The sequence below is a fragment of the Lynx rufus genome, unplaced genomic scaffold (assembly GCF_022079265.1).
Source record: "Lynx rufus isolate CCGP_SWC_20201006 ecotype Redwood Valley unplaced genomic scaffold, mLynRuf1.p SCAF_7, whole genome shotgun sequence".
Lineage (NCBI taxonomy): Eukaryota > Metazoa > Chordata > Mammalia > Carnivora > Felidae > Lynx > Lynx rufus.
This window is the reverse complement of record NW_025814889.1, coordinates 117,747,307-117,772,082: the sequence shown is the minus strand read 5'-3', so window position 1 is coordinate 117,772,082 and position 24,776 is coordinate 117,747,307. Positions and strand designations below refer to the sequence as shown.

General features: G+C 39.1%; 1 protein-coding gene across 1 annotated transcript in view; it reads right to left on the bottom strand.

The window, feature by feature from the left end:
- Positions 1-24,776, bottom strand: part of CFAP54 (cilia and flagella associated protein 54) — a 290,869-nt gene that overhangs the window by 107,967 nt on the left and 158,126 nt on the right. The window contains exons 39-45 of the mRNA XM_047065944.1: positions 24,296-24,404; positions 15,671-15,823; positions 11,464-11,551; positions 10,952-11,161; positions 8,689-8,755; positions 6,496-6,678; positions 4,000-4,086 (exon numbers count right to left, since the gene is read on the bottom strand). Of these exons, the coding sequence (XP_046921900.1) occupies positions 4,000-4,086; positions 6,496-6,678; positions 8,689-8,755; positions 10,952-11,161; positions 11,464-11,551; positions 15,671-15,823; positions 24,296-24,404 (897 nt within the window). The remainder of the gene's footprint in view (positions 1-3,999; positions 4,087-6,495; positions 6,679-8,688; positions 8,756-10,951; positions 11,162-11,463; positions 11,552-15,670; positions 15,824-24,295; positions 24,405-24,776) is intronic.

Below are 24,776 nucleotides of genomic sequence, written 5' to 3'. Positions count from 1 at the left end.
AAGATCTACACAGTATTATAAGGGATGGAGGGTAATGACAAAATGCTACTCTCAACATTCCAGTCAAGGAGGACTTCTCTGAGAAGACATACAAGAAAAAATTGGGGAATGACGTGAGAGAGAGAGACATTTGGAAAATCTGTTGAAGAAACTCAAGCACAAAAGTCATGTGGCCATAGGAGCAGTCTGGGAGTCCTGGGGTGCTCAAGGAAGAGCCTTATGGCAGGAGTTTAGGGAGAGAAGGGAAGAGGGTTAGGAGGTAGTTATGAATGGTGGCCTGTAGACCAGAGTAGGAACTTGGAATTTTATTCTCTGTGTGATAAGAAGTTGTTAGAGCATTTTGAACAGGGCATGGCCCTAACCTGACTTGCATCTTGCAAACTCCAGTGATTGTTGAGAATAGAGAAGAGTAAATTGTGCAAGCAGGGAATGAAATAAAAAATTGGATGAAGCTCATATGCATATAATACACATACATACACATATACTTGTTATCTCTTTTCCACTAAGCACCACCCTAGGAATCTCAAACCTATATAAATTTTAAAGAAATAAAAAGAAGGTAAGTTCGGGGTAAATAAGATGTGACAATAACCTGAATAAAACATAAAAGGTTTGGGAGAATATTTTCAATGGAGAAGAGAAAACTGCTTGTCTATCAAGTTGCATACTTTGGTTCTTGCCTAAGATACCTTGGGCTCTAAACTCCCCAGTACCATATAATATCAAAGTAGGCATTAGGGAGTCATATGAGCTCTTTTAGACTTCTAGATGAACATTTTTTTTCTTACCCCTTGCAGGAAATGCTGTGCAAGGTTAGTCTCTTCTGGTCTTGGCTGTGAGAAGGCTGTAACATGAACTACCTGTAACTGCGAAGCCTACCTCTGGTTTCAGTTCATCATACCAATCTGGCCATTTGAAAAAGCAATGGCAATAATAATGAACATGTATTTTCAGAAATGGCCAATGGTGTGAACATAAACAAGCCAGATGGAAGAAAGAACTACCCTTAAATCAACCCTTCACTCGCACAAATACAGAACTATCAGTACCCGTCCCGTGAATGCTGGATGTGTTGAGAGTAATAAATCTTTCAAAATGTTGGCAGTTCTAAAGTGAAGCCAGACTGGCTGATCATAAAGAGGTCTTAAAGCTTTCCCTGAAAGACACTAGTGCACAACCGAAACTTAACAGCTTGATCTATTGCTGTTTGACTTGTCAGAAAGTATTGTTTGCTATTTCCTGACTATGACTTTTCCCTCTTCCCACTCACTGACCCCAGTTTACTTCAGAAAGGTCAGGCCAACTCTACTCAAACAGGCTGTCATTTCTTCCTCTCTATGATGCATCAGTTGCCCTTTTTCATTGTTTCTGTCAAAACCCTAGTCAGGTTTATCTGTTCTACTATGCCAGCAAGACACCAGTTCCATCTTGCTCTGCTCCTGACACTGTTACCAGATACATCTGATCATGTCCTTCTTTTGATCAAGATTCTGCAATTCATTCCACCTCTCCACCCAAGGCTGCAGACTACAGTCCACAGTTCTTCACTGGCTTTGAAGCTACTCTAGTACAAAAAGTTTCCAAGTGCTAACAATCCAATAAAACACAAACTTAGCTAATCAAAAACTTAGGTCCAGATTCTATCTTTCAGTGCCTCTCCGGATCTCCTTCTGACACGTTACTAACGGTCACTGCAACCCTTCCATGCTTCTCTTGCCTCTAAATGACAGACCAGAATAAAACTGTTACCTAGTTCTGATTTCATAATCTCCTCATTTCTCTCACTGTTCAGCCTCCACATTATGCTTCAGTTTGGAAGTCAGGACTGGGCCCCCTTCATGGACATCATGGACCACAACATGCACCTCTGGGAGTCTCATACAACCTTCTCCCTACTCAAAACCTCCTCTCTGGCTTCACTCAACCACCACTGCACGCTTAGAGTCAATGCTGTCTCATCTCCGTATCTTTCACATTGTTGTCTGCCCAGAATGTTCCCTTCTTCCTTTCTCCCGCTGAGTTACTTCTGCTTTCTTCACCAAATCTTACCTACTTAGTAAAATCAAGAGACCCAAAGCCATTTTCCCTCTTTCAAACTCCAGAAGACAGTGCTCATCATATTCATTTGGAAACAATCAAGGGGCAGATGTACGTGATATTGTTTTGTGTATACATCCTGTCTCTCACTTCCTTATAAGCAAGAACCATGGGTTACATTTCTTTAATTAGCTACTAACATAGTGCTTTTATATAGGAGATACTCAATAAATGTTGTTTCAGAGGTAAAGCAATAAATGTTTACCAAGTATCTTCTAGGTGAGTCCCCACTAAACACTAAAAAGTATGGACAGTAGGCCCTTGATAAATGTCTATAGATTTTAATTTCAATTCAATAATTAATTACTGAATATCAATATATGAATTTATTTCTCAATATACAATAGGAAACTAAAAGATGAATGTGATACAGGCCCTAACCTCAATAATTTTGCAATTTTGAATAGAGCACTGTCTTGAAAAGACAGAGAGAGAAAAGTTATATGCAGCTTTTAAAAAAAGTGTCACTGGAAATCAAAAGCAGGAGAACTCTTAAGAGTTCACTAGGTCAGAAAGAGTGATCCAGAAATTTTCATGCTGATAAAAAATCATTTATTCCTGAGTTAAAATATATTCTCTTAATAGTTAGCACCAGAATTCCTCTTAGGGAAGGTATTGTCTTTATTTAGAAATAGAATGCAATGGACTATTTGGGTCTGAAAACACAGCCCAGAGACAGGATCCAGATAGAGAGAAGAGTTCAAAGGGAAGTCTAATTTTCTCTCATTATAAAATGAGAAAGCTTTGTGGAAGAAGGGTAGAAGGTATTTCCAAAAAGGGACAAGGAGGGGTTAGCCAGTGGTGTGTTGGAGCCCACTTACTCCCAAGGACAAGAGGAAATTGTGCACATCTTGTCTCAATTCCACATTCAGTAATGCCCTGTTGGTAGGCTGAAGTCAGCCGTAGGGGGAATATTTGTACCATGGAAACTGAAAATGCTACAAATCAGGGCTTTTTTTTAGAGTGAGGTGTGAAACATTTACCAGCACACGTCTGATTAAGCCATGGGATGAGAGGCGAAAGCATGAGATGTTGGCTAAGAAATATTTTAAACTCAGACATGCCAAACATTCTATTTTAAATTGTTTGTTTTTGCCTCAACTTAAGTTTTCCTGTGTTCCAAATTTTTACTAAGTCCAATACAAAAAGACAGGCCTTGTGTGACTGTGTTGTGTATGTCTGTGTGTAAGTGAGTGAGTGAGTGTGTGTGTGTGTGTGTGTGTGTAAAATGGGAATTAGGGCTGAATTCTATAGTCAGAATGAGGAGGTGCAGAACAGGGAGCAAATCTGCTGGATGTTGAGGTGATCCACGTACAAAATGGATTCAGCAGAAGTGGACTATGACCACAGCTAAGTAGGAAAATGGGCAGAGAAAATGAGGTGCTTGAAGTACCCACTCCACATGGGGTTGGAGCCAACTGCATACGACTCTTGAGGGCAGAGAGCCTCACCTGACTTCTAGGTTACAGAATTAGTTATAATTCAGCATCTGTGTGTTTTGTCATGTCAATTGCCTATGCAATGAAAACTTCTCACATATCATGATATACATAAAGATCCTTAGCAAGAAGTTCACAGAAACTTCAGAAAACTGACTCATTAGTCTCCACCCAGAGACCAACATTTCAGAAGTGGTGATTTCCAGGCTGACTGATGCTGGGTGAGCCTTTTTCCTGTGTGTAGCTCTTCCTCACCTTACCGTGGTCCAAGCATAAAACGATCTGACCATTCTAATTAGCTCTCTCTCATACTTTATTATAATAACGGGCAGGGGTTTTTTTTTTATGTCAGTACACCATATTATTACCAGCTTATTATTACGAGTATTAGAACCAAATTCATTTATGAAAATATTTTATAGTTCAAGGATATCAAATATCTTAAAAGTTTGTGACATACCTTGAGGATCCTTGCTTCTAGATTTCTGACTAGGTCTTGGCAAATTCCAGAAACAAAATACTGATACAATGCAAGGAGAGGCAGAATCTACCAATGGTAAAAACATTTTTTGATTTAGAACATGTTTTATCAAGTTAACAACCTAAAAATAAAATGTAGCCAAATTTAACGTAGGAGATGTTATGCAAAAGAGCAATTGATTTTGTCACGCTAGGATCCTCTATTATTTGGCATAAATGAAACAATCTGCCTAGCATAAGCTTCATGATTTTATGAGAACTTAAAAGTGCCACCAGGGGGACTTTTAGATGCCGCTTGGTACCCAAAACCTAGGTTTTGAATGTCTTTAAGCATGGAAAAGTGAAAATCCAACCAATTACCTTCCTTGAAAAAAAATTAACTTAACATATATATGAATCACTGAGGCCTGGAGAAACATTCTAGCAAATAAGCTATCAAATAACTTCAAAATTCAAAGCAAAGGAACTCACGTCCGTGTCCCCAACTCTTTCATCTCAATGGCTGCTGCTATTTGTCTTCAACTAGAATATCTCTATCAGCAAAAAAGTATTTTATAGCATGCCCATTATGTGTCAGGCACTGTTGAATGACAACAAAATCTAACCGGTCCTTGCTTCCACAGAGCAGATAGTCTACTGATTACCCACACGTACTCTTCACATAATATTTTTATTTGCCTAGAATTAACCCCAAAGTTCAACTCCTCTTGAAATCTCATGGGTGAAAGCTTACAAACTATCAATATTTGAGTTGATCCCAGCCACCATCTGGCCAGAGTCAGATGTTGAGGGGATAGGTGTTTGCTTAGACTTCTGAACAGCTTCTGATCTCAACTGAAAACTGAAGTTCCTACAACTGGGCCCTTCCCTCACTGAAGAAAGATAGAGCAAAGAGGACTTTGGGGATCCCCATTATTTATCAAACTATTTCCCATGATTCCACAGCAAAAGGTCTCATAGCAAGTTTTATATGTGACAGCAGTCTCTTTACCCACTGGGCTTCTTCTGGAGGGTAGTATAATACAGAATAGAAACTGTTTACATGGTGCAAGTTCAGCTAAGGAACCTCTAATTGTCAGTCAACTGGCAGCTGCTAATAGCAATAGCTTTTTTAAATGGTTTAGAACTGGTCTTAAATGATTTCAAACATAATACTTTTTTTTTTTTACAATTATGCACAACAAACATAACACAATATCTTTTTCTACAATTAATGCAGCACAAAACAATAAGATTTGGCTATTACCTTTTAGGTTGTTTCTTTTCTTTAGTAAGGAATAAAAACACACCACTTTATTGCTGCCAATTGCTCAATTATTCAGAAAAATGTTCTCAATTTCTTAAGCTTCAGAGAAAAAAAGGCTCATTTCTTTTCCAATGCAGTGATATGTATTATATATGAATATGACTAGGCAGCTAAAGGTTACCCAGGGGATAGAACTATTTTCTAAATCCAGAAATGAATCCCCTTAACAATGAGAGGAGCACCATTTCGTTATCTTTTTCTAATAAACAATTTCTTGCCAAATATGCCAAGTGTTAAAAGCATTTATCAATCTCTTCACTTTAATATGTGGCTTTATAATTTAATAACTCATATCAGGGGGCAATAAATCTTTTCCCTACAAGAAGAGAGAATGAATTCAGAACAAGGGAATAGAAAATATATAGGAAAAAAAGAAAGTAGGTATGAAAACTATGGAAGAAAAGGAAAGAACGAGAAAAAGAGAAAGAATAGGAATTAAGAAACAAATATGGTGGGGAAGAGATACAAAAGTAGAGGAAAGAGCATATGAGAAGAAAATAGGAAAAATGAAAGAAAGGAGAAAAATATATAATGACCAACAGGTAGAAATACTAATTTATTTTTTAAGTGCAACCAACTTCAAATTTATGACCTACACGGTTACTTATTTCCCCAAAGGAAAAGAGAATTGCATGAGGGTTTTGAATGTCTTAGGATATTAAGAAGTATTTGTCTTTTATTTCACAGCTAGAATCTGTTCAGTTCACAGCTGTTCACCTAGATGTACCCTTAACAGAGAGAAGACAAGAAACACAAAGATCAACTTATCTCAACAAAGAAATACTCGCAGCTTTGGTACTGATATGACCTGCAATGACTTAATGCAATGAGTTACATGTACACTAGACTGCTCTGTTTGAGACCAGTGAAACATTCTAAATCAATTTCCCCAAATGTCTTAAGAGGGGAAAAAAAGGTAAAATAATAGAATAAAAAGAGAAAAAAAACCAACAGATGTTGACTTTGTATCCAAAATGAAACGCAAACAATGATGTCAAAGAAGGAATATGAATTAATATATTTCATTTTGAGCTACAGGTAAACATCCTGAATATAGGGTTAAAGAGTTAAATGACGACTGAGAGACCATCAGCAAAATCTGAATGGCATAAAGTATAAGGCAAAAATACCAGAGTGAATTGAGATTTGTTGATTTTACATATTACTTACTATTAGATTTTGCTTAGCAAAGTGCAGTTCACGTATAACGTAATACAGACTTGCAACTACAGAGCAAATGTCAGCCCTGTATCTGTCCGAGAAGAGCTCGATGCCTGGGAGAAGCTGAGTGATTTCATACTGAGCATAGCAACGTTCCGCTTTGGGGTGTGGAAGTGCGGTTCTGAGCAAACCCTGAAAATGGAAACAGGTGAAATGAAGAGCAATAAATTGCATGTTTAACACTGAAACAGAAAGATAAGTATGTGGATTACTTCCTAAAGTGCTTAGCATATGCCTAGCAGACTGTATCTTGTAATAAATGGTAGTTATTGTTAATATTATCATCATTATGGGTTCAAATGCTTTTATCATTTAAGATGGGCCTTTTAAATTCCACAGTAGTTGGATACTTATTATTTTCAGAAGAAATTATCATTATATTATCATTTATTGAGGTCAGTTTTGTGTTGGCCACTATTGGTAAATTCTTTATAAACACTACCTCATTTACTCCTCATTTACCTTACCCCTACAAGGAAAGATTATTACCTCACACACGATATAATGGAGGCTTAAACAATTAACTTATTTGAGCTCACACAGCTAATGGCGGCAGAAAGAAGATTAAGTCACACTTATTTAAATCAAAATAAAGGGGCGCCTGGGTGGCGCAGTCGGTTAGGCGTCCGACTTCAGCCAGGTCACGATCTCGCGGTCCGTGAGTTCGAGCCCCGCGTCGGGCTCTGGGCTGATGGCTCAGAGCCTGGAGCCTGTTTCCGATTCTGTGTCTGCCTCTCTCTCTGCCCCTCCCCCGTTCATGCTCTGTCTCTCTCTGTCCCAAAAATAAATAAACGTTGAAAAAAAAAAATTAAAAAAAAAAAAAAAAAAAAAAATCAAAATAAATATGTTCTTTCCACTATACCAGTCTACAGGTAGAGGAGATAACAAGTTATTTCAGAAGTCTAAATTAGGCAGCAGTAATTCTGAGCTTTTAACTGAATTAAGCAAAAAGATGAATTGTCTAATTTCACCAGTATGTCTTAGGTAATTTATATGACCAACATTGTATTTGATGCTGGGAAACAACACTGGTACACAAATTTGAATTTTACAGTTAGGAGTGCTTCTTATGTTAAGTAATTAACATTAAATGATGACAAATGCATTATGAAATTATTTTAATGTATATATCAGAAAAGAATTTTAACCAGATTGCTCATTAAATTTATCAGGTACCTACTCTAAAATACTACACAGTTGTTTAAGTTTTTAATTTTACAAATATGCTTTAAAATCATAAAGAAATTAACAGGTGTTTAAAATAAATGCCACCAGCTTTCATTTTAGGTATAGTATTACTGAAAAAGTATGTCCATAGTAAGCAAAAATTTAATTTTTCCAATTGCTTATTTTCTAAAACATGAACAGCATTCTCTTCAAGAACAAGCAGTATATAAGGAGTCGGTATCAGATTATCATTCCCTTTGCACACCTGCCTCTTCCGCCTCCTGTCTTTAAAGCACAAGCAAGAGGTGCATGGAACATAAGAAAAGTGAAAAGTCTGGCCTTATATTCAGAGAAGGCTTTCCAGAGATCTCATCTACCCAGATTGCATAAACTATCAGACTCGTCTGATACACAGAACAAGGGTGTCCACCCTTCAAAGTAAACAGAACCTTTAGTAGATTGCAAAGGCCCCTGGCTACATCCCTGCATCTCAAAATGTCTTGTATTTCAGATAAAAGTTCCTTTCTTCTTCAGTGAAGTCAAACCAAAATTCTAAGAGCTGCCAACACTATAGTTCTGTAGTCTTCAACTTATTTCTTGCTTTCATTATATGGTATACTTCACATCATGCAATAGAGGAAAACTTTAGTTAGAGATGAGGTAACCTAAGGCAACCATTTGGAGTCAGACAGGCTTCGCGGCTCACTAGCAACACAGTCTTACTAATGATGAGAGACTCAGTTTCCCTATCTGCAAAACTCCTTCCGGAGTCTAAAGGAGAAAGAGACCCTGCTGAATATTCAAGGTGAAAATGCCGCAGGGGTTCAGCCAGTGAAGGAAAGACAGGCTTATGCTATTTCATCAAGGTCCCTTGCGATTTTCCTACCTATGAGTTTATGAATATGATAAGCCACTGCACTTTTTTTTTCCTGACTGAACGGCCATTACTGTAGAAAGCTATACATAAAGTGTTACCTGAAAGAGTAATGCAGACAAAATGCAACAGTTGGTTCTCTCGTCAACCTCTGAGATCTTAATAAATCTAAATAACAAAAAGAAATGGGTTCATAGACAATTTTCCAATAATAGTTTTATATAAATACATCTCTAATACTCACAGATTTTCTAAAATTAAAATAGTCTTTGTGATTCTAAGAGTGCTATGCTGTCATATAAGATCTAGAATACAGAAATTTATATATATATATATATATATATACACACACACACATATATAAAATGAAATATAACCAATAATCTTACCACCTAAACATGATTGCTGGTAACATTTTGGCTAATTTTCTTCTGGAAGTTTTTCTTTATATATAAATTGTTAAATTTTCTATGTAGATCAAAATACCGTGCATGTTTTCGCCCACCATACTCTATAGGAAAGCTAAAAATGTGATTGGAGAGGTGAAAGAAACCTGTACCTCTACTGCTTCCATACCTTTAAAATTTCTCACATTATTCAAGTATTTAAAATATTTGTCAGTGCTAACTAAGTGTAAGACACTGTGATGACTTTCACATATGTTATGTGTTATATGTTATGTGTGGCAGGCTGAATAATACTCCCCACTCCCTGCCAAAGAGATCCATGCCTTAATCCCCCAAATCTACGAATATGTTGCTTTCATGGCAGAAATAAGTCAATCAGAGAATGACAAATATCGTATGATTTCACTCATATATGGAATTTAAGAAACAAAACAGATAAACATATGGGAAGCAAGGGGGAAAAGATAAGAGGGAAACAAACCACAAAAGACTCTTAACAATAAAGAACAAACTGAGGGTTTCTGGAGGGAGGTGGGTGGGAGATGGGCTAGAATGGGTGATGGATATTAAAAAGGGCACTTGTGATGAGCACTGGGTGTTATACGTAAGTGATGAATCACTGAATTCTACTTCTGAAACCAATATTTCACTGTATATTAGCTAATTAAAATTTAAATTAAAAGAAAGTAATAAAATTGACCTTATATTGGCCCTAAATAAAAAAAAAGACTACAGAGGTGATTAAAATTAAGTTTGGGCTCAGTGTAATCACAATGGTCCTTACAAGAGAAAGGCGGTGGAGTCAGAGTCATAGAAGAAGAGATGAACACAGAAACAGAGGTCAGAGAGAAAGAGGGAGGGAGAAAGAGGAAGATAATAGGCTGCTGATCCTGAAGAAAGAAGATGGAGCTGTGAGCTGAGGAGGGCAGAAGGCCTGCAGAAGCTGGAAAAGACCAGGAAGCAGATTCTTCCCTAGAGCCTTCAAGAGAATAGCACAGCCCTACCAATACACTGATTTTAGGACTTCTGACCTCCATAACTGTAAAATAATAAATCTGTGTTGTCTTAAGCCATTAATTTTGTGATAATTTGTTACAGAATTAGGAAACTAATACAATATGTGTTATGAGCTAAATTGTGTGTCCCCCTCCCAAATTCATATTTTGGAGTCCTAACCCCCAATAACCTCAGAATGTGACTGTCCTTGGAGATAGGACCTTCAAAGGGGGTAAGTAGGTTATGATGAGGTCATTAAGGTGGGCCCTAATCCAGCATGACTGATGTCCTTGTAAGAAGAGGAGATTAGGATACAGACATGCATAGAGGGAGGGTGATGTAAGGACACCGTGAGAAGACCACCAGCTACAAGCAGGGAGAGAGGCCTCAGAAGAAGCCAACCCTGCCAACATCCTAACCTAAGAATCCAAGCCTCCAAAACTATGAGACAATAACTTCCCCACAAACTGGTCCTTCATTATGGCAACACTAGCAAACTAATATGGTGTGTCACGTAATTCTTGCCACCAGTTTGTAGATGAGAACACTGAGGCTCTGGGAGAATGAGGAGCCAGCCCAGGACCCCAGATTTAGGAGGGGGCTCTCGAATTAGGCCCAAGTCGGCCTGCCTCCACACTGTTAGTCTTGGTCCCATACCAACTGATCACTTGCTCAGTCATTTGTTCCACAAGTAGTTATTAAATGGCAACTCCATGCCAGACACTCAGGAGACCCTGGTGAACAAGCAAAGATCTGTGTCCATGTGATGCCCACACTGTGGGGGAGGGGGTTATAGGCAGAAGAGATGGCCATAGATAATACACATCACAAATAAGGAAAGTGTATAACTTTGTATGGTATGGACATAGCTGTCCACGTATCCCATGCGTCTGAGGCATGGTGCTCTACATGGACAGGTAGGCACTCCACCAAAGGAAGCTTGCCCCATTGTGACACTCACTGAGCTATCTTTGCTGATATGACCGCTCCTTGCAAACATCCCCAAATGCCAACATTTGACAGAAATTCCTCACTATAATCTTTGGAACCTGGAGGTAAATAGCTATTGGTAGCATTGGTGAGCGAGCTACCAAACTCTTTCCATGTATGCAGCACATCTTGTTTTCTGAATATGTCATCAAGAGCTTGGCACCAACATTTAAAAGCAGCCCTAGAAGAGAAACAGAGGATCAAGCAATATGTTTTCTGAGATCTATGTCATTAAATCTAGCTTCCAAAAGAGAAAGCAAATGCACTGAAGAAGCATTTTAATTAAGATGTTAGAGAATGAATCTATACCATTTATGCTCATAACTTTTTCTCTCAGGTAGCATTTGAAGAATAAAATGTAGCAATGGGATATAATCAAAGAACTAAAATTCATGAAAAACAGTATTTTTTCACAATAATTATAAATGTTTTCAAACAAACAACCAAAGTTTTCCCTTGTTCTACTGGCTCCCAGAAATCTACCTTTTCTTTTCAGCAAAGATGAGAAGGCTTCCCAGTTCATGCAATGCCTGAACTTTAAGACTTCTTTTATTGCAGGCTTGGAGAACATCTGTATTTTTAATCAAGCAAAAGAACAAATGTCAGTTCCTAGGAAATATCTTCCTTACAGTCTCAAGAATATTCTAAGCTGCATCATTCCTTAACTGTGGAGATAAGCAAACTGCAAGCTAATACTGCCTTCACATGTCTCGTGATCCATATACTGAAAGAGAGCAAATGATATTCTATTTACCTAGTGGAGTGAGAGACTGGATCTAAGAGATAGGAAACATGGAGAAGGTAGAATAAGAGTCAGGCAGGTGGAAATGGTGGAAAAGAGAAATTCAGAAGAGGCGTGCAAGAGAGAAAGGGCGGGGTGTATATGGAAATGATGTGGGTGGCTGGACTATGGTTTTCTTGGGAGTGTGAAGAAGGAGATAGTGGTAGGGTTATATGGAGGTGTCTAGATGCCTGGTGGAAAATTGTGGATGTTATTCCATAGCAAATGGAAGCCTTGAAGGGTTTGTTTTTAAGGAGGGATGTGACAAGATCACAGCATATCAGATTTTTCCCTTTACCCAAGTGCAAAAAAAAGCACATCTTTAATAGCATCTGAATTTGGACAGGGTGGGGGAGTGGTTTCTGATAAATGCATAAATCTCCAATGAAATTCAGAGATGTCTAGCAAAAACAAAACAAAACAAAACAAAACAAAACAAAACCCAACCAACGTGGCAGTGGTTTTTAATGAAGGCAGTGCTGTCTCCTACAGGGTGTTTTAGAAATCTGAGGAAGGTTGTTGGTTGTCACAATGGGGCATCTCCCGGCATTTCATAGGTGAAGAACAGAGACACTGGATTGCCTGTAATGCACAGAAGTTTTCCCCCACAATTAAGAAAAAAGGTGAGAAACCTATATATAAATTGTGTGAGTCTAACCTCTAACTGCATTTTACACATAAATAGGTCATTTTTGTATGTTTTCAGAATGCTCTGAATTTCCCAGAAATGCAACCACTCACTGTAGTGCTTTGTTTTACCTACATTTATTTGCCATTTTAGAAAACCACTGTCACCAAAATTAACAGTGCTGACAGTACTTGCATCACCAATACAATAAACTGGTATCAGTCTGCATTTGTAGCTATAACATTCATGGCGATTCAAGAACACAGGATATGAACACCTGATTGCTTCATTATACTTTCTAGTGCCTGAGCACCTAAGTGCCACAAATAGATTCTTTTATTATAAAATAGCATTGTGTACCCTTTATTTTATATTTAGAGCTTCATGGTCATTGTTTTAAATAACATGTGTAGAAAGATTATATTAAATATACATTTCATTCCAGGGAATAAAGGGGGAATTACTAAATGTCTGTTATAAAAAGGGGAGGGAGGGACGTTGGGTCTACAAGATGCACTGCGTATATACTGATGAATTTGTAGCAAAGCCAAACCAAGCAGAAAGACAAAGAAAGTGTGATCAGCTAGGGCAGAGCCACAAAACACAACAGTGGTCACATTCCAAAAAGCGGTTCGCAGATTCAGTCAAAGGAGGATCAGCAGAAGAGTGACCTTGCATCTCACCATGGTGACAGCCAGGGGGGAAAGTAAGGAAGGGGAGGAGCTGGAAGACACTGCTCCATCACTGCCTACAAGATTCTATATTCAAGCTCTCTCATCTGACTTAAAAAAAATTTTTTTAATGTTTATTTATTTTTGAGAGACAGAGAAAGACATAGCATGAGCAAGGGAGGGCAGAGAGAGAGAGGCAGACACAGAATCCAAAGCAGGCTCCAGGCTCTGAGCGGTCAGCACAGAGCCTGTCACAGGGCTCGGAATCACGAGCTATGAGATCATGACCTGAGCCAAAGTCGGAGGCCTAACCAACTGAGCCACCCAGGTGCCCCTCTCTTATCTGACTTCTAAAGGTAGCATTTCAGGCCCAGATGCAATCTCAACATTAATGCAGAAGATCACACTAATCTTACCAATAGTTTCATAATAAGAGGAAATTACGAGTCCGAGTTGTGAATAGGGAAGTTTACTTTTTTCCACTGAACTGAAAACTCTAAAGTGTTCCTGAGAGAGGTCAGGGGGTGTTGGCATATGCATCTCTTCTGTCCCCAGGCAAAACTCCACCTTTCCAGTGGTAAATTTCTCATTGTTTATTCCTCCTTTATCTCCTAAAGTCATGGGAAAAAAAATTTTTTTAAAGAAATTCAAAAAGGAGAAAGAAAGGAAAGTGATGAGGAGGGGAAAGGTAGAGGAAATGGACAGGGAAAGAAAAGGAAAAATTCTGCATATATGTGAGACTTCTTTGCAGTTTGAGGGACATTGTTTCCTTAAATTTAGCATCTAGTATCATTTCTGAGGAGCCCAGGTATGTGTGGACAGGCTCTCTGCTCATGTTATTTCGTAAAGAACACTATGGAGGGGCAGTGTGCCAGAAAGTGATGTTGAGATAATGCTTTGCTTCTCGTGGGGATTGGTGGAAGTTACACGGTTTGGGTTTGCCTTTTTTTTAAGGGCTTCTGACAGTAAGATGTTAGTTTGCCTCTGGGGTAGAGACCTCTGGGATAGAAGGAACACATAGTTAGTTCTGACCTAAGGGGGGAAAATGGAAAAGAATCAGTCTCTTTATAAGATCAGAGAACACACAGGAAAAAAAGGAAAACTATTCTAGGGGAAGTAGTCGAAAGCTGCAGAGAAAGAGAAGCTGATGTGAAGTTTGAAGTCTGCAGCCCGAGGACTGGGATAAACTGCTGAGAATTAATAGCAGGTGAGGTTCAGGGTGAACAGGTCTAATCCACTCTTAGGAATTGTATTTGCTTGTTTTTATTCATGCCCTTAGCCATTATTAATATATGCCATAATTGAAAGAAATTGAGACATGATATGGAGAGCTGATTTAATATGAGTCTATAGACAATACAACCAAAACCTGTGGGTACGTGCTATGGCAAGTGCTTTTGGGGGGGGAAGTGGGGGCAACAACAAAAAATACATACACACATATATACACACATAAGTAAAACTTCTGTCAGTGATTGTAAAGAAAATAAAATTGGTCAAATTTCTGAAAGATCAGTTCAGTAAATATTAGCATGTTAGGGGGCGCCTGGGTGGCGCAGTCGGTTAAGCGTCCGACTTCAGCCAGGTCACGATCTCGCAGTCCGTGAGTTCGAGCCCCGCGTCAGGCTCTGGGCTGATGGCTCGGAGCCTGGAGCCTGTTTCCGATTCTGTGTCTCCCTCTCTCTCTGCCCCTCCCCCGTTCATGCTCTGTCTCTCTGTCCCAAAAATAAATAAAAAACGTTGAAAAAAAAAAACTTTAAAAAAAAATATTAGCATGTTAGGTATACATTTAAATCTATTTTTAATAACTTTAAAATATAGTTATTTTAAGATTATTAATTTAAGTTTATTCTTGAAGTTTATTTTTATTATTCCAATAAATTTAAACAGCAAGGATTGTAAACATATATTAGTATTTTTAACACATTTTTAATAACCCAAACATACATAAGTCAAGATTTTTCCCCACCTAAATTTGAGTACATTCTTCCCCTCTGGAGTTACCAATTAACCACTCAAAGCCCTGCTTTGATTGGGCTCACAAATCAATACATGTTGAGGATGCAGGAAACAAATAAATGTGATGTGACCAATGATAGTGAATATCTTGTTTTGAGCTAAAAGAAATCTCTAAGATCAAAATCTATGGTATTAATAAGAAACCTTATTGATGCTTATGCTAAAATGCATCTATTTCCTTGACACTGATAAAGTAGGGTTTTGGTAGAGTTCTAGTTAATTCAGTATGAATCAATTCATCTACTTATGAAAAAAATTTTTTAAATGACTATAGCACCATACTTGCAAAGAGAAGGGTAAGAACATAGATGTACAGAATCAAAAAATTAACGAATATTCTTCTTGCATCTACTCAAAGGAGTATGCCAGTTTCACAGAAAGCACGAAAGAAGATGAGTGAAACAGTCTTTGGTTAGGAATAAACTGTGAGGGAGAAGATGTGATCCACTAGACAAGAGGAAGAAAGTGAGGGGCAGCAGGGAGTGGGCATGTAAGTGGGGGAAAGGAGGGGTCTATGGCAGAATCTGGTAGAGCCACAGGGTCGTGTTCTCCCTTCAATAAAAAGCAAGGGGTATAGAGCAAGGATTTTACCTTGTGTCTGTGCAAGGAATAACGAAAGCAATTTTCTGCTGTGTCGGATTGATCTGCTATCATATTTGGATTTTTCCAAAGTCTGTCTAAAACATCGCAAAGTGTCTGTCACGTCCACGGGCACACAGATGAGCTCTTTGGCGTGGCTATATTCTGAAAGGAAAGAGAAGAATACCGGGGGATGAAATGCTGCAGCAAGCCAACTAGTAGCAAAAGACTTTCTAATTCAGAGAATGTCTTGGTCCCAAACTAAAGCTGCTAAATTCAAAGCCCCCAGGTCTGCAGCAGGTGTTTCAACGTTCAGATCAAATTTTTGTGGTATATTTGAAAGTTCTTTAAAAAAAGAAAAAAAAACTTAGAAAACTTTTGATTCCTATGAAATGCAAATAACTTTAGATCTTGCCAATTTTCCTTATGAAGCCTCCTACTTTTTCTTTTGCTGATCATAAAAGATGAAATAATCTACTCCTTTTCAGCAGCCTCTTCAAAGCAGAGGTGCCTTGGGAAAGAGACGAAAGGAGGAAACAAAGAAGCTTGGATGGGTAAGTGCTCTCTTAAGAGAAGGGAAAGACAGGTTTCTAATATTGGAGGGTGCAGAGGAAAGGAAGATGAGGCCATAAAAGGGAGTGGAACTAAAAACAGCACTGAAAAATGGCCACAAAGAGCGGAGAGTTGCCACGAGGTCCCCGGAGAAGAAGTGACGGTGTCAGGAACCAGGCTGCAGATTTTCAGCCATACACTGTGAAACGGGCACACAGGAAAGAAGGAATCCACGCTTCTGATAAAATAACAAAGGAATTTAGTTCTTCAACAAGTTGAACAGGTGAATCGCCCCTGTAAAATCTGAGGACTTGATAGTACAGCAACTTGCAAGGCAATGGGGCCACAGGAGGCTAAGAGGTATTACCTTTGCCCTTGAGAGTTCACAGTTTAGCTGAAGAGATGAAGCATTCTGACCCCGGAGTATTAGACTCATATTTACAGGGAGTTCTTGGTTATGTGCCAAAACGAGGGAAAGAGAAGAGAGATCAGCATAGGGAGGAGAGGATGTGCAAGAAAGACTTCATGCAAGAGAAGATATGTCAGTTGTGTCTTAAAGGAGAGCAAAGATTTGATTAGGAAGAAGGAGGCAAGGGGGTTGAGGTAGTTAGAATAAGAATAGCTGAGGTTGATTGAGCATTTACTTATACTATACCAGGAACTATTCTATATAATTTACTCTGATAGATTCATCAAATCCTAAAAACAACCCTAAAAGTTACATACCATGATATCCTTATTTTACAGAGGAGGGAAATAAGGCACAGAAAGTCTGGTGGTTTCTCCTGGGTGACAGAACTGGTCTGTTCAAGGATAGGTATGGAAGCAGGAGTCAGGATGGCAAGTCAGGGCGCGGTGAGATGACATGGCCAGTCCTGCTGACCAAGGAGGGGTTTTCTGGAGTCCTGAAGCCCTCCCTCTGTAAGTCGCCTTCATCCTTTCTAATAAGGAGTACAGGAAGGGTCTTGAGCAGGACAAACAAAAAGAGACTGGTATTTTAGGAAGAGTTAGAAGATTGTAATAGAAAGAGGAGGGTGGCAGCCTGCCTGGTGGCTGCTGCTAATAAACCAAAGCCACCAGGCTGTGGAATATCACCTCCCGGGGCCCGGCCTGTTGCTGCCACCATTCCAGTGCCAGCCTGGCCTTCCTAAGGATGGACATTTTTCAATAAAAATACCTATAGTACTGTAAGAAGAAGGAGAAGAAGAGGAGAAGGAGAAGGAGAAGGAGAAGGAGAAGGAGAAGGAGAAGGAGAAGGAGAAGGAGAAGAAGGGGAAGGGGAAGGAGAAGGAGAAGGAGAAGGAGAAGGAGAAGGAGAAGGAGAAGGAGAAGGAGAAGGAGAAGAAAGATTAAGGTTGGTAGCTGAGAGACTGAAGCTACACCACAGATATTGTGATTTGAATTCAACTAAGATGGTAGCAATGGAAATGAGGGAGGGACACAGGGAACATTCCCATGTTAGAAGTGACAGAAGAGTGGTCAATTGGCTATGTGGCAAAGAAAAAAGTTAGGAATTACCTCTTCCCTGTCCTTTCCAGGTCAATGACCTTGCTTCCTGCCTCACTGGAAAAAAATTAAAGCAATACAAAGGGATTTTCTGCAAACCCCTACCAGTGGTTCACGTTGGTCGAGAACATTCTTCCCTCAGATATCCCCATGGCTTGCATCCTCAGCTCCTTAAGGTTATTGCTTAACTGTTAATTTCTCAGGAGGCCTTCCTTGATCACCCTATTTAAATTGGTGATCCCAATCTCCACATTTCTTTTTTCTCCACTGCATTCATCATCTACTGATGTGTTTTGTTTATTTATTGATTGTCTCCTGCCACGAGAATGCAAGTTCCATGAGGGCAGAGATTTTTGTCCATTTTGTCTGCTGTTATCAAGCCAGACCTATAACAGTGCCTGTTGTGTGATATGTGCTTGATAAATATTTTCAAAGCTAAATGGCTGGTATTAACTTTATTAATAATCACTTATATGGATCTTAATCTCAGTTGATTCTCATAACACCTTACAAATTAGTAGAGATAGCTATTACTCACACTTTACAAAGGAGGAAAAGTAAACTTGAGGGCATCAACTTGTTTTAAGCCCTTAGAAGACATGAGAGACAACCACTCTTCAAATCCAGTGCCTCATGGGGCGCCTGGGTGGCGCAGTCGGTTAGGCGTCCGACTTCAGCCAGGTCACGATCTCGCGGTCCGTGGGTTCGAGCCCCGCGTCGGGCTCTGGGCTGATGGCTCAGAGCCTGGAGCCTGTTTCCGATTTCTGTGTCTCCCTCTCTCTCTGCCCCTCCCCCGTTCATGCTCTGTCTCTCTCTGTCCCAAAAATAAATAAACGTTGAAAAAAAAATTAAAAAAAAAAAAATCCAGTGCCTCTTCCAGATAGTTTGCCAGAGGGCATCACATCTTGTGTAACTGGCAATGACCCAGATTTGAGGGCTGCTAATTTGACTACAGAAACCTTTGAGACTAGAACATAAATAAGCCTAAGAAAAGAAGCCTGGGGTCCTCGTGAGCCCAGGGAGGTCCTGATGGAAATAGTAGCACAGTTACATTCTATGGTCATAGAGACATCTTTCAATATACAACAAAGTAGATGGAAATGTCTAGAAATCCTGGAGGTTCTGGTCAAACCCAGCACATGGCCACCTTGAGAGAACCACTTGTCCCCCCCAGGAAGTTCACTCTTCTTGCCTACCACACATTGAAGAGAATCTAACACTTAGGTGACAGAAGCTCTTATTAACTCCCCAGGAGCTCTCTTCTACCCTACCAATTTCACCCTCTTGTCCACTTTGTCCTGCGCCCACCATTTTTTTCCCTCAGTTCCCCATTCCTCTACCCACGCACAGTCCTGCATGATCCAGACAAGGCATGCCTCCGACCCCTACTCTTACACATAACGCCCTAAAGATTGTAAGGTTCCTGTTCTGTGTTTTTCCTACAAGAATTCATGAGCTTGGCTTTTATCTTTTTCTCCTTAAAAACTGAAAGGGGAAGAGCTTCCTTCCAGGAAAGAAGTTAAGAAAGCAAAGGAAAAGGTGGAAGCTGGAAGCTTTCATGTAATATTATTTTAAGACAGTTATCTCCTCTAGGCCTTACTTTCCAATCTCTGTTAAAATTGGGATGATAATATTTACCTCTGAGTATTACTGTTTTAACCTGTGTCAAGTGTCTAGCATAGTGCCTGGCAGGGAGTAAGCATTCAATAGACGGCAGCTACATATTGTCTGTTAGTCATATATTTTTAAAATATATATTGAGCACTTACCAGTAGTAGGCACTCTGCCAGTCATGGAAGAGATACAAGTGAACAAAACAAACACATGCCTTGCTCTCATGGAGCTTTCATTCTGGAATAAAAATTCGCAAAGGCATCTGCTATCTGGGACAATCAGAAGGACAGGAGGAACAGGAGATGTTTGCAATCTTTAAAATGTGAGGCCTCAATAAAATCATCCTTCCACTTTTTATCAAATATCTGCTTATAAATCATTCCTCCTTGTTTTTTTTTTCCTAAACTACATTTCAGTTTGTTGTTTTTTTTTCTTTTTTTTCGAGCCCTAGGAGATCTTTTTTCCTGTGCTCTAACTAGGATTCTGCTGGTGTTTCTGTGCTATCAACATGCGATAACTAGTGAAAGCAATGAAGACACATCATTAGCTTCGGAGGCTTGTCCATACTTCCCCGTCTCAAGTGGGAGTTCCTCTCTGAAGACTTCCATGAATAACTCAAGAAACTCTTTCAAAGGCACTAATAACCTCAACAGTTTGAAATAGGTTAGAAGAAAAAGAAGGAGAATGAGAGGAGGAGGGTGAGAAAGAGGAGGAGGGTGGGTAAGAAGGAGAAGGAGGAGAAAAGGAAGAAGAGGAGAGGAAGAGGACGGAGGAAAAAAAAAGAATTGCTGTGTCTCTTATTGTACTGATGTACTCATTAAAACTGAAGCAGCAATGACTCCTGAGAGATAGGTTCACCAAGGAAGAACCCCTGGGAGTGATATAAGATTGAGCTGCTTTCTACACATATGATCTTATCAGTCCAAATGCCCAGAGGCTGTAATAAAACACACCTGCCAAAGGGTTGAAAGTTCCAACATACCTGAAGACTGAAGAACCCTATCAGAGATAACTTAAATACCAATAAGGTCAAAACTCAAGAAGCAGATCCTAGACAGAATGCAAAAACAGCTACAATAAAAGGCATATTCACAGAGTCATCTCCCCTGTGAAGATTAACAAGCAGGCAAGTTACTCATCCATACAAAAAATAATCTATAAAGTGAGGTTTTCTCACTTCTTTACATCCTACAGAGACTATACCAAATTACATATGCATTATTAAATAGTTAGAGGGAGAATAGAATGCTGTTAAATAATGAGAACACCAAATGTTTGTAGGCACTGGAGCATTACAATATCTGTTCTGAAGAATTAAATGTATCAAGCATTACCACCCAATGCTGTTATGCCAAAAGAAAATCTATGATGTTCTAAAGCAGCAATCTGGTGTGGAAACCATCAAGATTATACTTGGTCTTTCAAAAGTATTGCAAACATGTTATGAGGACATACATAAGACCCATCATGCTTATAAACATGTTAAAATGATCTAAGTTCAGTACACTGAAAAAAAAAATCACCATCCTAAAAATTGGTCAAATAAGCCCAAAAGTGTGGGCCAAAATATGCTCCTAGTCACAAAGGTCCTAGAGTGTTATAAAGAGCTATAAGTCTGATGTCAAGATTTTAATGATAATGAGTCAATGAAAAACTTATAATTAGTATGCAGGATCATCTAAAAACTACCATACTACTACAATAAGTCAGGATAAAGTATCGTCTCCCCATGACCACTGATATATGGCAAAACTTTTTTGAGTGCTATCAGTTTAGAGGAGAGACTAATCTGAGAGGAGACAAATGGTGAACAGGCCAGGTAGTTAGTGGAACGTGTATGGGCTGAGCAATTAGACAGACTAAGGTTTGAATCATAGTTCCTAACTTACTAGTAACATTTAACTTTCTCATCTGTAATGTAAGCATAATAATATCTATCTCTTAAGATTACAAAAACTTAAAAAGCTAATGGTTATAATGTGCTAAATATAGTGTCTGGCCCAATTCATTATTACTGCCATTACAATATTTTTTAGATTATATTCCTGCTGTAGTCATTGCTCAAATGGACTATAATTCCACCACCACTGAGAATTAACCCAAATAATCATGGTAGCCTGACTTTACCTTCCTTCCTTTCTGTTCCACTACCCACCATCTTGCCTTTCCAAATGTAAGTTTAACAACAAGTAGGCAAAGTGCTTTTCTGACATATTGAATCCATCATCAATAAGACCTACTGGCCACACAGGTCTAGAATTTTGTTAGGTATGTTTTTCTTAGCCCTTAGGTGCTAATCATCATTTTTGATAATAAGCATTTTTGACACATTTCCTCACATTTGTTGCCCATTCTTTTCAGGATGGAAGGGATAATATAAATCACATTCTGAGTTATAGATCCCAAATTGAGGGATCTCCAGAGGTTTGACAGGTATGATCAAGAAAAGAAGAACATAGGGGCGCCTGGGTGGCTCAGTCAGTTGAGTATCCGACTTCGGCTTCGGTCATGATCTCACAGCTCATGGGTTCAAGCCCCACGTCAGGCTCTGTGCTGACAGCTCAGAGCCTGGAGCCTACTTCAGATTCTGTGTGTGTGTGTGTGTGTGTGTGTGTGTGTGTGTGTGTGTGTGTCTCTCTCTCTCTCTGCCCCTCCCCCGCTGGGACTCACTCTCTTTCTCTCTCTCAAATAAAAATAAACATTAAGAAAAAAAAAAAGAAAAGAAGAACATATACTCAGGACAAATCACAACCTGATTAGAACTCCATTATTTAATGAGTATGAGAAGATAATTTGATTTATCATTAGAAGTAAAACCCACAAGTTTGTGGTTACCAATTCACTCAACTGGAGCCTCCACACTGCTCTGAAGCCCTTCTGTCTTCCTTTTATTTCCCTCAGGGTCCAGGTTACTCTTTCACATTCCTCCTGAAATCTCCCACCCTAGCAACCTTGGCTATGCCCTCAACCCCTTGCTTTATTAAGAAAATCTTCAGAACCCAATGAGAACACCTTCAACTTCTGCCCTTACCACCTATAAACATTCCTGTGTTTGGGCCCATTCTCTCCTTCCATTCTGCCCATCCTCTCAGTATGGCTCCTCTAGAGGGTAAATTAGCGTTATCGCTCCTGCCTTGGAAACAATCATGGAAGCTTGTGTCAAGATGGAGATTCTATCAACCTATGATGAGAAGCAGCTCAGTACTCAACCCCATTGAACACAGTGGCATGAGCAATAAAATGGACTTTCCCTTGTGGGAAGCAATAAGATTTGGGGATTGTTTATCACTACTGTATAGCATGGCCTGTTCTGGATGACTCAATTTCCAAAGTGAAGCCATCTTCAGGTCTATACTCCACATAACTCTCCCTGAGTGACCTCATACAAGCCCCTGATTCCAACCGCCACCACTATATTGATGATTAAAATACAAATCTGCTGAGGGCCTGACCAGTCTATCTAAGCATATACTAGATAGTTCTACTCAGTTATCATCCTGGCACCTCAAACTCAGTAATTTCAAAGTAGCTTTCTCTTACCTGCTCTTCCCTTCACTTTCCCTGTAGTGTGAAGACATGATATCTATCTAGCCACCCAAGCCAGAAACCAAGGCATCTTGGACCCCTCCCTTCTACGGCTAACCAGTATAGAAACAGTCCTGTGGACTTCTTCAGCCTTTCTCCCATATCTGTCTATTCCTCTATTCTCGCTGCCTGAGTCCAAGACTTCATTACGCCTTTTACACAAGTTAGGCGTACCCACTCCTCTGCTTCCATGTGGCATGCTTTCAATTGATTCCCCACATTGCTGCCTGAGGTTCTGTCAAAAGCACAAAAATGATCATTTATTTCCTTCTTTAAATCCTTTTAACTAGCCACACTCAGCTCTCCAGGTAAATCTGAATCTCTTTATCCTGCCTTCTAAGACCCTCCTGCCAACCTCCCTAACCTCAGTTTTTGCCTTTTCCTTTTTACATTAGCTCCACTAAACTACATGCACAGCGATGCTGTTTACTGTTGCTTACAGCAGAAGCAGCAGGGGTAGTCATAATATGACAGATCTTATCACCTGATACTATAATCTCTGGCTTATTTATCAGTCTCTTTCAATGGGTTGTAAATTCCAGTGTAATAAATCTTTAGCCTCACTCAATCTTTAGTCTCTTTGTAATCTCAGGACCTAGTACAGCACTTACCACACAGTAGACACTCAGTAAATGTTTGCTGAATGACTGAATGGCCACCTAACTGATGCACTACATGAATGAATGATTATATACATACAGACATACATACATAAAATCAATAGATAAATGAAAGAATCCTAACATGTCAAAGGGAAGATTTGCATTCCTTTCCTATACCAGAAACAGAGACACATGAAAAGTGCAATTGTGAGAAGGCATTATCTCCATATTCATCTTTTTTCTATTGCCTCTCCTACAGGCTGCACTGACCAAATATTCCAAGGGGGCTTCTCAGCTAAGAGCAAAGGAGCCATGATGTCCCCTCATCTTCTCCTGTGCTCTAGCGAAAAGACTTACAACTTGACCAGGATATAGCCAACAGAACAATCTATATTGATTATGGGAGGTATTACGGAAGTCAAGGCACAGCTTGAAAGAAAATAGTAAAGGGTCAATTTGAGAAGTTCCCGAGTGAGATAAAAACAGGGGAAATGTGCAAAACAATTTTTTCCATGCTTATTTTTCAAATAATTTTCCTTTCCCCTTCTCTCCTTTCCCTTCTTCAACTTACAGATTAAACTAATCAAAACATATGTTTTAATTCCCCTTATATGACATTTATAACAACAGAAGATGGTAAATATCAAATGGGTTATTTTCAGTCCAATAAACCTGTGAAAGAGAATTGGAAAACATTTTAATTATGGAGGATCTGACATGCAGAACACAACGGCAAACCTTGCTTTACAAAAAAGCTTCAAGCTAAAATGGTTCCAACCTGAATAGATAAGCTTTTTACAGAAATCTGTGCAGCTTCCTGTATCTTTCTCTTCACTTGTTGGAGGATTAATCTTGAGCTGCTTCCCAATGAAATTTCGGCAGGTTATCTTAAAAAAGGAAAACAAATATTACTTAGACAGGTATCTATAGCTAAAAAGTTAGCTTACTTATTTTTCAGTTGTCAAAAAAAAAAGTACAAAAGGATGCTACAAATAAAAACTAGCAGAGTAGCATTTGATCATGAGAACCTTCAGGGAAAAAAGCTGCTACATACCGCTTTATATTTCTTTTGTACAGCACAGCTGGAAGAGCTTTAGGCAAATTATGTAGAGAAATTAAAATACGATTTTCTGATATTCTATAAATCCACAAGTCTAAATATATCTTCCATTATGCAAGTTAGAACATATCTAAAATATAGGCTGCTTTTCCAGTGGCTGAGTTTTTCACCCTACCCATAATTAATGCAATTTAAACTT